Below are 13,048 nucleotides of genomic sequence, written 5' to 3'. Positions count from 1 at the left end.
AAAGAGTGAGACATTTAATTGGTTAAAATGTTTGTTTTAACCAATTACCTTGTTTGTAGAAATTACACATAACAAATCATCAGGTAGACAAGTGTGAGCATCTGTAATCCAAAAACCTGAAATCCAAAGTGCTCTGAACTCAGAAACATTTTGAGTGGTAATACTCTAAAAGTGTCGGATTTCAGAGCATTTTAAATTTCAGGATCAGATATGTTCAACCAATAAAATCTATGCAAGTATTCCATAATCCAAAAAACTGCAAAATCTGATACACTGTGATCCCAAGCATTTTGGATGAGGGATATTCAAACTGTATGAACATTTTGTAGTTTAACCTCTTATCTTATAGAGAAGGATTAACCTCATAAAAAATTAGTATAAAAGTAAGTAATAGGGCAGGAGATGTAACTCAAGAGGTAAAGCACCTGCCTAGCAAGTGTGAGACCCTTAAGTTCAAGCCCCATACTGCAAAAAAAAAAAAAACTAGCCAAAAGTAAGTAATAATGTGAGGCTCTTACAATTATAACAAAAAGCAAATTAATTCATCTTACCCAAACATTCTTATTTTGTGATTTAGTTTTATTCTCAAATAGTCAGACATTTGCATTAACTTCAAATTTCTTTTATACTACTCTATTCTAATTGGCCATTAACGGTTGACTAGAATGAATTAGAATGTTATAATTTTTAAATGTATTGACTTCATGTTTCATTTTTACTTGTTTTAATTTATAGAGACAAACCTTTTTCCATGTCTTTGTGAAGTTTTCAGTATTAGTTATTATTATTATTATTATTATTTAGTAGTTTCAGGAGCCACAAAAAATAGCATGAAACTTCAACTGCAGCAACTTCTGAATTTAAAACTCTCATTACATTTCTAAAGTTTGTCTTCTGTAACAGTTTCAGAGGCAGACTCATGGTCAGGAAATTAATGCAAAGCATTGATACAGTGTTCCCAAAAGTCTGTTAAAATCAGCTATTTTTCATATTTAAAGTACAGTGATGGCTCTTTTTGTCTTCTCATAATTCATTCATTAAGTTTTCCGTATGTGTATTTCAAACTGAAATGCAATAGAAAACATTTCTATTACTCAGTCAAAAGAACAATGCAGGAGGTATCACAATACCTGACTTCAAACTATATTACAAAGCAATAACAATAAAAACAGCATGGTACTGGCACAAAAACAGACATGAAGACCAGTGGAACAGAATAGAGGATCCAGATATGAAGCCACACAACTATAAGCAACGTATCTTTGACAAAGGAGCTAAAAATATACGATGGAGAAATAGCAGCCTCTTCAACAAAAACTGCTGGCAAAACTGGTTAGCAGTCTGCAAAAAACTGAAACTAGATCCATGTATATCACCCTATACCAAGATTAACTCAAAATGGATCAAGGATCTTAATATCAGACCCCAAACTCTTAAGTTGATACAAGAAAGAGTAGGAAATACTCTGGAGTTAGTAGGTACAGGTAAGAACTTTCTCAATGAAACCCCAGCAGCACAGCAACTAAGAGATAGCATAGATAAATGGGACCTCATAAAACTAAAAAGCTTCTGTTCATCAAAAGAAATGGTCTCTAAACTGAAGAGAACACCCACAAAGTGGGAGAAAATATTTGCCAACTATACATCAGACAAAGGACTGATAACCAGAATATACAGGGAACTTAAAAAACTAAATTCTTCCAAAACTAATGAACCAATAAAGAAATGGGCATGTGAAGTAAACAGAACTTTCTCAAAAGAAGAAATTCAAATGGCCAGAAAACACATGAAAAAATGCTCACCATCTCTAGCAATAAAGGAAATGCAAATTAAAACCACACTAAGATTCCACCTCACCCCTGTTAGAATAGCCATCATCAGCAACACCACCACCAACAGGTGTTGGCGAGGATGCGGGGAAAAAGGAACCCTCTTACACTGTTGGTGGGAATGTAGACTAGTACAACCACTCTGGAAAAAAATTTGGAGGCTACTTAAAAAGCTGGATATCGATCTACTATTTGATCCAGCAATACCACTCTTGGGGATATACCCAAAAGACTGTTACTACAGAGGCACCTGCACATCCATGTTTATTGCGGCACTATTCACAATAGCCAAGTTATGGAAACAGCCAAGATGCCCCAGCACTGACGAATGGATTAAGAAAATGTGGTATCTATACACAATGGAATTTTATGCAGCCATGAAGAAGAACGAAATGTTATCATTCGCTGGTAAATGGATGGAATTGGAGAACATCACTCTGAGTGAGGTTAGCCTGGCTCAAAAAACCAAAAATCGTATGTTCTCCCTCATATGTGGACATTAGATCAAGGGCAAACACAACAAGGGGATTGGACTTTGAGCACATGATAAAAGCGAGAGCACACAAGGGAGGGGTGAGGATAGGTAAGACACCTAAAAAACTAGCTAGCATTTGTTGCCCTTAACGCAGAGAAACTAAAGCAGATACCTTAAAGCAACTGAGGCCAATAGGAAAAGGGGAACAGGTACTAGAGAAAAGGTTAGATCAAAAAGAATTAACCTAGGAGGTAACACCCACGCACAGGAAATCAATGTGAGTCAATGCCCTGTATAGCTATCCTTATCTCAACCAGCAAAAACCCTTGTTCCTTCCTATTATTGCTTATACTCTCTCTTCAACAAAATTAGAAAAAAGGGCAAAAGAGTTTCTGCTGGGTATTGGGGGGGGGAGAGGGAGGAGGTGGAGTGGGTGGTAAGGGAGGGGGTGGGGGCAGGGGGGAGAAATGAACCAATCCTTGTATGCACAGATGAATAATAAAAGAAAAATGAAATAAAATAAAATAAAAGTTACCAAAATCAAAAAAAACAAAAAAAAAAAATAGCTAGGATTATAGGAGTGAGCCACCAGGGCCCAGCCCTAGGAATTCTTGTAATTAACTTGTATGTGGAATACAATATTTACTCAATGATAATTAAAATGCACTGATTTGAAAAAAAAAAAGAAAACATTTCTTTGATATATATCACCTCTTAAAAGTATCAAATTTTTTAGCCTCTTTTATTTTGACCTACTAAAGGAATACAGCCTTAAACTAGAAATCATGACCTGTAGGTTTTATTCTTAGACATATCCTTAACTTTCTGTGTAGAAGATATTTCATGTTACTGGACTTCATGTAATTTTAAGCCTTGTAGAAATAAAAGACAAAGTAGAAAATGGTATTGCTTGTTACTGTATAACAGTCCTGGAAATCATCAGTTTCTAAACATTTTTAGAAAGCAGTATGAGGCATTAGACTCTATATATGAAACTACCAGAACTATTATTATAATATAGATGTTGTGAGTCTCCATTTAAGATGGCAAACAGCCTTTTATATAAAGATGTTCCCTGAGATAAAAGACTATAGCACAAGAGAATGAGTAGATATTATGAACTAATTCTGAATTCACTCTCCATTGGGAGATCTTTTCTTGTAGACTGTTGATGTTTTAAATTTGGCAATTTTATTTCACCAAGAAAAGTGAGAATTGGTAATTCATGTTTTAGCAGAAACATTTAGTTAATGCTGAAGATTTAGCAAAAACTATTTATATTAAGTAAACCCAAAAGTTCATGCAGTTCTTACGTACAAAGATGTCTTTTTTTTTTTTCAAAACAAAAATTCAGTTTCTCAGTATCTCTCAGCAATTTCCAAATGCTACTGGAAGGATCCTGAAAGGAAAAGACAATCTGTATCCTTCTTCTAGGGAATAAAATTTCATGGTGTAGTCATGTTTTCCCTATCCCTGTTTTCCTCATGACTTGACGTTTGGCATGTGGCGTTGTGCTGATACTTCTCCCACCTCCAAAACAATAGGAGCATTAACGCTAACTAGACTGCACTGGTCTTAACTGAGACCATCATTCTCCAAATACAGGAACTCTAGTAGAAAACCACTTGATCTGAAGTTTGCTCTCTCCCTTTGGCTTTTGGTTTGTCTCCCTCTTTTACCAAAACATTAGTTCTTAGTAGAACTCTGTTTTAAAAAAAAATCTTACCTACGAGATACTTTGTATTGAGAATCTTCCTTTATTCATTTATTTAGTGATGTGGAACAAGTTTCAAAATAGCAATTTTACTTTTCCTTTCTCTTATTGTTATTATTGTTTGTTTGCTTGTTTGGTTTTTTGTTCTTTTTTTTTGGTTGGGGATTTGTTTTGATTTTTTTTTTTTTTTGGTTTTGGTTTTGGTTTGTTTGAGACAGGGTCTCACTGTATAGCCCAGGCTGCCCTCAAACTCACAATCTTCCTGCCTTGCTTCCTGAGTGCTGAGATTACAGTGTACACCACCACAGCTTCACTACTATATATATACATATATAAAAATTCTGGGGGGGTGAAACTGGGGTTAGAACTCAGGGCTTTGAACTTGCAAGGCAGGTGCTCTACAACTTAACCATTCTTTTAGCCCTTTTTGCTCTGGTTATTTTGGAGAGAGTCTCTCTTTTCTGCCCAGGCTGCCCTGGATCTCCATCCTCCTATTTTAGGCTTCCCACCATTGCTAGGATGACAAGCATGCACCACCACAGCCAGTTTTTTCCATTGAGATAGGGCCTTGTAAACTTTTTTGCCTGGGTTGTCCTGGAACCACGATCCTCCTGTTCTCAGTGTTCCAAGTAGCTGGGATGATAGGCGCAGACTGCCATGCTCAGCTATTGATTGATATGAGGTCTCCCAAACTTTTCACCCGGACTGGCCTCAAACCACATTCCTCCCAGTCTCAGCCTCCCAAGTAGCTAGGATTATAGGCATGAGCCACTGGGTGCCTGGCTCATTTATCTTATCTGTGAGGAAAATTCCAACTGAAAAAAAAACAGGAAGTTTTGAAGAAGTAACTATATCTAACATTGGTCTGGCATTAAAATTTTCTGGTTGGGCAGCAGAATTACTTATTGGGAATCTCAGTGACAACTGAACAACCTCCATGCTTGGCTCTGCAAGCATAGGAGCTTTTCTCTGTCACCTGTCAAGAATGATGTTTGTCACGACTGATCTTTCCACTTAAAGAACACTAATGTTTCTAGTCACACCATTGATGTTTTCTAATATTACAATGGAATAGACAGTTAAACACTGAAAGAGAAAAAGTGCACAGGTATATTTGTAATTCTTTGTTTTTTGTAAGCCAAATGCAAATGTAACACTACTCCAGATACTGCTTCATCAGAAGTCCCCAAGATAACCAAAAGTAAGTGCCAATTTCCTCATCTCAGGAATAGTGCCATAACAAAGACTGTATTGTAGTGATCTATTTGCAGAGCATGTCATACAGCCTCTGGGTTAGTTAACTCCTTGGCCTCCTAAGAGGTACCTGAAAGAGTCAATTGATGTTTTTGCATGTATTATTTATAAATGTGTAGAAAAATTTTTAAGTTCACTTTTTCTTTATTCTGTCTTTTTTACCCATCTTCCCTCATTGTAGCAAATTAGACGGCCGGATGAAAGCAAAGGAGTTGCTAGTAGAGTTGGATCCCTCAAAGTAAATATGTTTCTAACATTTTTGGGCAAGATTTCGTCTATAGCCTACACTTCTTCCTTTTTGGAGGGTGGTGGGAGGAAGGGGGCTTTTTCCATTTTTCACCATCCCATTTTTTATTTTAATATTTTTATTGGCTGTTGGGTCATATTTTTTTTGTTTCAGCTACACATAGAGCAACCAGCTGAAGGAAAGCTGCCAGTAACTACCTTTGAATGGCACCACAAACAAGTAAAAAGGCAACTGCCTCATTACCAGTGCCTATAATTTGGGGTTGTAGAGTAAACCGTTCCTCTGATTGATGTCACTGATTGTGTGTTAAGTTCCTCTTAAACAGAAAATTAATATATTTCAGAATGTCATCTCCCCTTTTAACTTTTTTATTAAAAAATTGTTATTTTAGTTCCACTCCTAGTAATATCCATGTCCAGAAAAAAATATGAATTAGTAACATGTATTGAATACATGTAATCTTAAGAAATGGATATGAGTTTTACATGATGCTAATATAATGGGCTCATATATAACTACTAGTGTTTAAGTACTTTTAATCCCTTTGTTTTATTTTTTAAGTTTAAAATTTGACATAACAATAGAAACAGATATGTCTAAATGTTTGCCCATTTGTATATGCAATCTACTAATACGCAACTTAAAAATTTCTGATTTGATGATCCCATTTGTTAGTGGCTAAATACCATTTGGCCAATATATCTTGAGCACTCAGTATTCTAAGTTTTAATCACTATGAAATGGTAGACAATTTATTGCCATTAAGAAACACAGATATAATCACTGATTACTTGTATGTTGTTACCATAAATGCAAGTTAGAAAATTGCCCAACTCTAAAAGTATGCAGAATAATCTTTCACAAAATTAACTGCTTTTTCATATCTCACTCCCATTGTCCTTGCAGCAACTGTTAAATTAAAATGCTAGATAATTCAGTGCACTGGGGTGTCCTAAAATTCAGTAACTACCTTAAGGCCTAATATTGAGTCATTTCAAAAATTCACATACCTCTAATTTATTAACATTGAACAATTTAGGAAACATAAACTTCTACACTCTTCCCTACCTTGCCTCTTCTGCTTTCTTAGTTTTACTTTTTTGTTATTTGTGTGTATGTACACACGAGTGCACATAGATGAAGGTGTGTTTGTTATGTTTGTGTTTTTTATTCAAGAAAAGCCATCGTCTCTGTTCTTTAACACTGCTTTATAGTGAGTAGCAATTATATTAAAATGTTATACCACTAAGGATAATCAGAGGGGATAGGGAGTGTTGATTGTATGCCTGATTCAAAAACTAATTGATTTAAGATTGCTCAGTCCATAAAATGTAATGATAGCATTCCTCACTGTCTACCTGTGAGGTGTATTTTACCTTTGTCTTTAAAAGAATATAAATCCATAATTGTTTGGACTATGGATTATAACACATATTCAAGTGAGAATGTAAAATTCAGCATAACATTTAAAAAATTATTGATAGTAAAATAAGATAAAAATGGCATCCATAAATGTAGCACCTGATGCAAACTGGATTGTACATACAAGCATATGTGTGTAAAACTATCTCTAAGTTCAACTTTTTATAAAACTTAAAGTTATAAATGTATGTTTCCTACTCTTAAGTGTGTATACAATATGATTATGTATATACACGTATATATTCTTAAGGACAAAGCATGCATTTTATAGTTCAGTTTATTTCAATAGGGATACAACCTTATATCAAAAAGTGTGTTTCAGAAAGAAAAGTAAATCTTTAAATATTTTTGCTCCCTATTTCTATCGACCAAAATTTCACTGTGAATCTCTAGGGGATTATAAGGATAGTATTTATTTTCACTAATACTTTGGGGAGATACGATATTGTAATTAAATAAAGTGTTAGCTTCCTAGTCACCAGTTTGTGGATCATGTATTCTGATGTTATATAAAGATCTTTGATGTTTTGAAATGTTTGCCAAAGGCAGTGAGAAATGTGTAATGCTGTGATCTTATTTTTAAAAGGAAAACTGAAAAGAGAACAAGTTGCCTTTTCAATTCATTTTCTGATGTTTATATGTAGCTCCATCGAAAGCTGGAGGAGCTCAGAGATCACCTAGAAGGCAATGTGAAAGGATACTCTCTCAGAGTAAATGTACGATTACACTCGGTGATTTTTTTTTCCCTAAACTTCTGCTGACTGGTAATTCCAAATCTGATTGGTTTGTCCTCTCATCTCCATCTTTTTTACTTTCTGTCTCTTTCTCCCTTTCTTTCTTTCCTAGCTGTAGCTTCATGCTCACATTTATGAAAATATGGAAGATTAAATTGGTAATATATAGGACCCTTAGGCCATATTGCCCAATATTGCATCTGATTTTATAACATTTTGACTTCAATACCAACAAGAGCTTTCTTTTCAAAAATTAGTATTTATTATATAATGATACAACTTTCCAAGGTTCCTTTCATGAGACTTCTATTTGGAGCTTTTCCATTTACCATGTCTTTTGCCCATTCTTGGATGAGTCAGCAAGATTATAAATTATAGAATACATCCAAGGAGTAGAGCCTTGGTGGTCCAATTTCAGTTTTCAAGAAAAATGATCAATGTTCTAGTGCCATCATAGTTAATCTGCCAAGTAGACACAGTTATTCTAAGTTAATAGAAAACTCAGATTCTTTTGGAATAATTATGTCACTTTTTGTTTAAAAATGAGAAAATTTGTAGCAAGCACCTTCACCAGGAACACCTTCATAAAACATCTTACAAATGCTTGAGCTAAAGGCTCATATACCGAAGACAACTTTTGAAGAACAGCACCGTATAACCTTATATCCATTCAATACCATATATATATATATCCATATATATATATATATATATATCATATAGGCAGTACTAGCAATTATATTTTTTGTTACAGATAATTCAGGCTTTCAGGATGCTTGATCCTCTTCTGTTTATATCTTTTCAAGAAAAATGGAAGTAATATCGCCAAAATAATACATGATATAAATATGACAGAATAAAATTAAATTATTGCATTAAATAATTTATGGTTTAACCCTGATTTCCCACTCCTAGGTGTTCTAGAAAGTACCTAGAAATCCAACTCATGATTTACTTCTCCCAAGATTATTTTCATTCATTTAATTCATATTAGTAAAATTTTGTTATAAAAAGTAGAATAAAAGTTAAGGAGATGGCTATTCAGATATCACAGCTTGTTTTTATTTATATTCCTTATGTAGTCAAATATATCTTTGTATTACTGATTACTAAAATACAAAGTGTTTTTATTAATGTCAGTCATTAAATTTTGAAAGCTAAACGGAGAAAGAAATTATTACAAGTATCTAATTTCTCTTCTTTCTTTGATCCAGTCCTTCTTTTCTACATATGTTGTTATAAATTTGAAAAAATCAACCAAAATCAGTCTCTAAAATCTATTATACTGTCTTTAAATTTTTAAGAAGTCTAGAAGGAATTTTATGACTAAACCAATGTGAACATACCTGAATGCTATTGGAGAATACCATAAAAAATTCTGATATTTCAATATCATACTCTTCTGTAACCAATCATGAGAAGTGAGATTTTTCTTTCAACCAAACTGATAGTAGGAAGCTGAAAGTTTCTAAGGTTTATATAGTAGGGAATTAGAATTAAATTGAAAAATTTGATGCTTTAAAAATTGGGTTATCTCATGTCACTTTAATTTCTACTTTTGAACACATGCTACTATATAATGACTAATCTCAGCATCTTCATCTTTTTTTTTTTCATTTCACTCAGAAACACTTTGTTCTGGTTCCCTTTTGTCTTAAAAGATTAAATATCAGATGTAGCATTTTGAGGATCCTATTATCTATCATGTATAAAAACAAAGAAAAACTATTAAAAAGAAAACAGTATTATCAGAGAGTTCAGTGGAAGTTCAGGTGCAGATTCAGAGAAAATCTGCAAATCAAATGTTTACATGAATGTTCAGCTTTTTTACTTCCCCTTTAATTCCTATTACCTAAATGCACCTTAAAATATTACTTATTTTTAAAACTTATTGCTTAAAAGAAAAGGTTATGTTTAGATCATACACAGATTTTATTTCTAAAATGAAGTAAATTTGAAAATAATAACTATTCCGTTTTGTGAAAAATGGCTGAATGTTTCAGTAAGGTGTAAGATTCAGAACCATGATGCCAATTAAATATTTCATTTGATAATTGGAGGTGACACATCGCTCAAAAGACTGAAATGAGTATTTAATTAAATCATTGGAGCTTCCCACTGATATGATGTATGTAATACATTGTTTTTTAGAAAAGAAATATCTCTGCATCCTCTTGGTGGCTGAGCCCTGAAACTTACAGAATAATACTAAATTTTGTTTGTCACATGAAAACTTATTCTTAATTCTACATCGACTCCACAGAAAAAGAAGAATGTATTATGATTTAATTTCTAATTTATGAATGCATTCTTTTTCACTGCATTGTACAAAGCAAATTATTAATAAAATCTAACCAGAATTTGCCTATGTAAATAACTGCAAAACGTACTATAAATCCTTAGATTGATGATGTGATGAGAATAATGATCAAAGAATAAAATCACATTAGGAAAAGTTAATTTTCCATTTGATCAAATATATGAACGTAGTAAGGAGAATATTACAAGTAATGCCCAAGACTGAAAACTAGTATGGAAAGTGTTAAGAATAGAAAATCATAAGATACGATAATGCAAACTAATGCTTGTTTAGATAATATAAATCAGGTAAATTTACAAAGAAATTACTTACTTGAAAAGCAGTGGGGTCAAGGAATGCCTAAACATTAAATATTCAGGAAAAAGTAGATACATAATTATGAAATAAAAACAGATATAAAGGGTAAAGGAGGACAAATAAGGTGGAAGTATTTGGTATTCATGTATGTAAAGAAAACAATGAAACCTGTTGAAATTGCTCTAAGAATGGGGTTAATAGGGATAAATGAGAAAGGACAGGGTGAATCTAATATGTATTGTAAGCACTTATGTTAATGACACAATGTACTCCCTGTACAACTATCATATGTTAGAAATAAAAAACAGATATAAATAAAAGGAAAAGAGTAATAAGTCTCATAAACTACAATTTTGTATTTTTATCCAAATAGTCTATGTAATATGGTAATAGATTTCCATTAAACTGTAAATACTGACCAAATAGATTAATTTTTAAAGGTTTTGGAAAATAATAACAGGGAATATGGCTTATAAGACAGATCACTGGCATGAAATGAAAGACGATGAAATAGAAGGATAATAATAATTATTATCGATAAGTACTTGGTATGCTAACACAAACAGAAGGATGCTATTTAAAATGAAAAATTCATGAAGGAGAAACTATATTTTTAACAAGTGTAAAGAAAAATACCTGAACCAAATCAGAAAGTAATAAGCCTTTCAGAGAGTGATTTTTAATTCTAACAATTAAGTGTACCTAAATAGGGCTAGTGTAAAATAAGACTAATATTAATAATGAATTAGATGATTGGTTTTTTTAGGTCTTTTAAGATCAGTACTTTCATTCCAGCCAGAGTTCTGGATTCCTTTCTTATTTTGTTTTTAATATGTACCTATTATTGGGAGGAGGGGTGTTACACTTTTATATTCAGTAATCAAGTACTATAACTCAGAGGTTATCAAACTGTATCCTGAAAACTAAATCCCACTCTTTTGTAGGGCCATGGGCTAAGAATGAACTTTGTATTTGTAAATGGAACAGGGGGAATAGAAAGAACATTTTATGGCATGTGGAAAAGATAGGAAATTCAAATTTCAATGTCCAAAAATTATTTTTGAAACATAGATGCATTTATTTGCATATACTCTACATTTGCTTTTAGTCTACAATAGAGAGTTGAATAGTTGAAGCAGAGATTATATGGCCCTTAAGGTCTATAATATCTGTTCTCTGACCTTTCACCAGAAATGTTTGATGAGCCCTTCTATAACTGACTAGTGTGTCAAGATAATATTGATATTGAAATGGTTCTACAGCCAGCATTATACTTAACGGAGAAAAACTGAAACCATTCCCTCTAAAATCAGGAACTAGACAAGGATACCCACTATCTCCACTCCTACTCAACATAGAAGTACTGGAACTCCTAGCCAGAGCAGTTAGGCAAGAAGAAGGAATAAAAGGAATACAAATAGGTAAAGAAACTGTGAAAATATCCCTATTTGCAGACGACATGATCCTATACCTTAAAGACCCAAAAAACTCTACTCAGAAGCTTCTAGACACCATCAATAGCTACAGCAAGGTAGCAGGATATAAAATCAACATAGAAAAATCATTAGCATTTCTATACACTAACAATGAACAAACGGAAAAAGAATGTATGAAAACAATTCCATTTACAATAGCCTCAAAAAAAAAATCAAATACCTAGGTGTAAACCTAACAAAGGATGTGAATGACCTCTACAAGGAAAACTATAAACTTCTGAAGAAAGAGATTGAGGAAGACTATAGAAAGTGGAGAGATTTCCCATGCTCATGGATTGGTAGAATCAACATAGTAAAAATGTCTATACTCCTAAAAGTAATCACAACGTTTAATGCAATTCCCATCAAAATTCCAATGACATTCATTAATTAGATTGAAAAATCTACCATTAAATTTATGTGGAAACACAAATGGCTACGAATAGCCAAAGCAATACTCAAGTCAAAAGAACAATGCTGGAGGTATCACGATACCTGACTTCAAACTATATTACAAAGCAATAACAATAAAAACAGCGTGGTACTGGCACAAAAACAGACACGAAGACCAGTGGAACAGAATAGAGGACCCAGATATGAAGCCACACAACTATAACCAACTTGTCTTTGACAAAGACGCTAAAAGTATACGATGGAAAAAAAGCAGCCTCTTCAACAAAAACTGCTGGGAAAACTGGTTAGCAGTCTGCAAAAAACTGAAACTAGATCCATGTATATCACCCTATACCAAGATTAACTCAAAATGGATCAAGGATCTTAATATCAGAGCACAGACTCTAAAGTTGATACAGGAAAGAGTAGGAAATACTCTGGAGTTAGTAGGTATAAGTAAGAACTTTCTTAATGGAACCCCAGCAGCACAGCAACTAAGACATAGCATAGATAAATGGGACTTCATAAAACTAAAAATCTTCTGTTCATCAAAAGAAATGGTCTCTAAACTGAAGAGAGAGTGGGAGAAAATATTTGCCAGCTACACATCAGACAAAGGACTGATAACCAGAATATATAGGGAACTTAAAAACTAAATTCTCCTAAAACTAATGAACCAATAAAGAAATGGGCAAGTGAACTAAACAGAACTTTCTCAAAAGAAGAAATTCAAATGGCCAAAAAACACATGAAAAAATGCTCACCATCTCTAGCCATAAAGGAAATGCAAATTAAAACCACACTAAGATTCCACCTCACCCCGGTAGAATAGCAATCATTAGCAACACCACCAACAACAGGTGTTGGTGAGGATTCAGGGAAAAAGGA

General features: G+C 33.3%; 1 protein-coding gene across 18 annotated transcripts in view; it reads left to right on the top strand.

Moving 5' to 3' along the window:
- Positions 1-13,048, top strand: part of Gphn (gephyrin) — a 571,921-nt gene that overhangs the window by 381,452 nt on the left and 177,421 nt on the right. For 7 of the 18 annotated variants that reach the window (XM_074067764.1, XM_074067758.1, XM_074067751.1 and 4 more), the window contains one exon: positions 5,454-5,510. The exons of 6 other annotated variants lie outside the window; for them this stretch is intronic. In XM_074067764.1, the coding sequence (XP_073923865.1) occupies positions 5,454-5,510 (57 nt within the window). Of the gene's footprint in view, positions 1-5,453; positions 5,511-7,585; positions 7,658-13,048 lie in introns of all 18 variants that reach the window. 5 more of the 18 variants (XM_074067753.1, XM_074067755.1, XM_074067748.1 and 2 more) reach the window with 1 other exon arrangement.

The sequence above is a fragment of the Castor canadensis genome, chromosome 3 (assembly GCF_047511655.1).
Source record: "Castor canadensis chromosome 3, mCasCan1.hap1v2, whole genome shotgun sequence".
In the NCBI taxonomy this organism is placed as follows: domain Eukaryota; kingdom Metazoa; phylum Chordata; class Mammalia; order Rodentia; family Castoridae; genus Castor; species Castor canadensis.
Note: the sequence above shows the minus strand (reverse complement) of the source record. Positions and strands in the feature narration are given on the sequence as shown.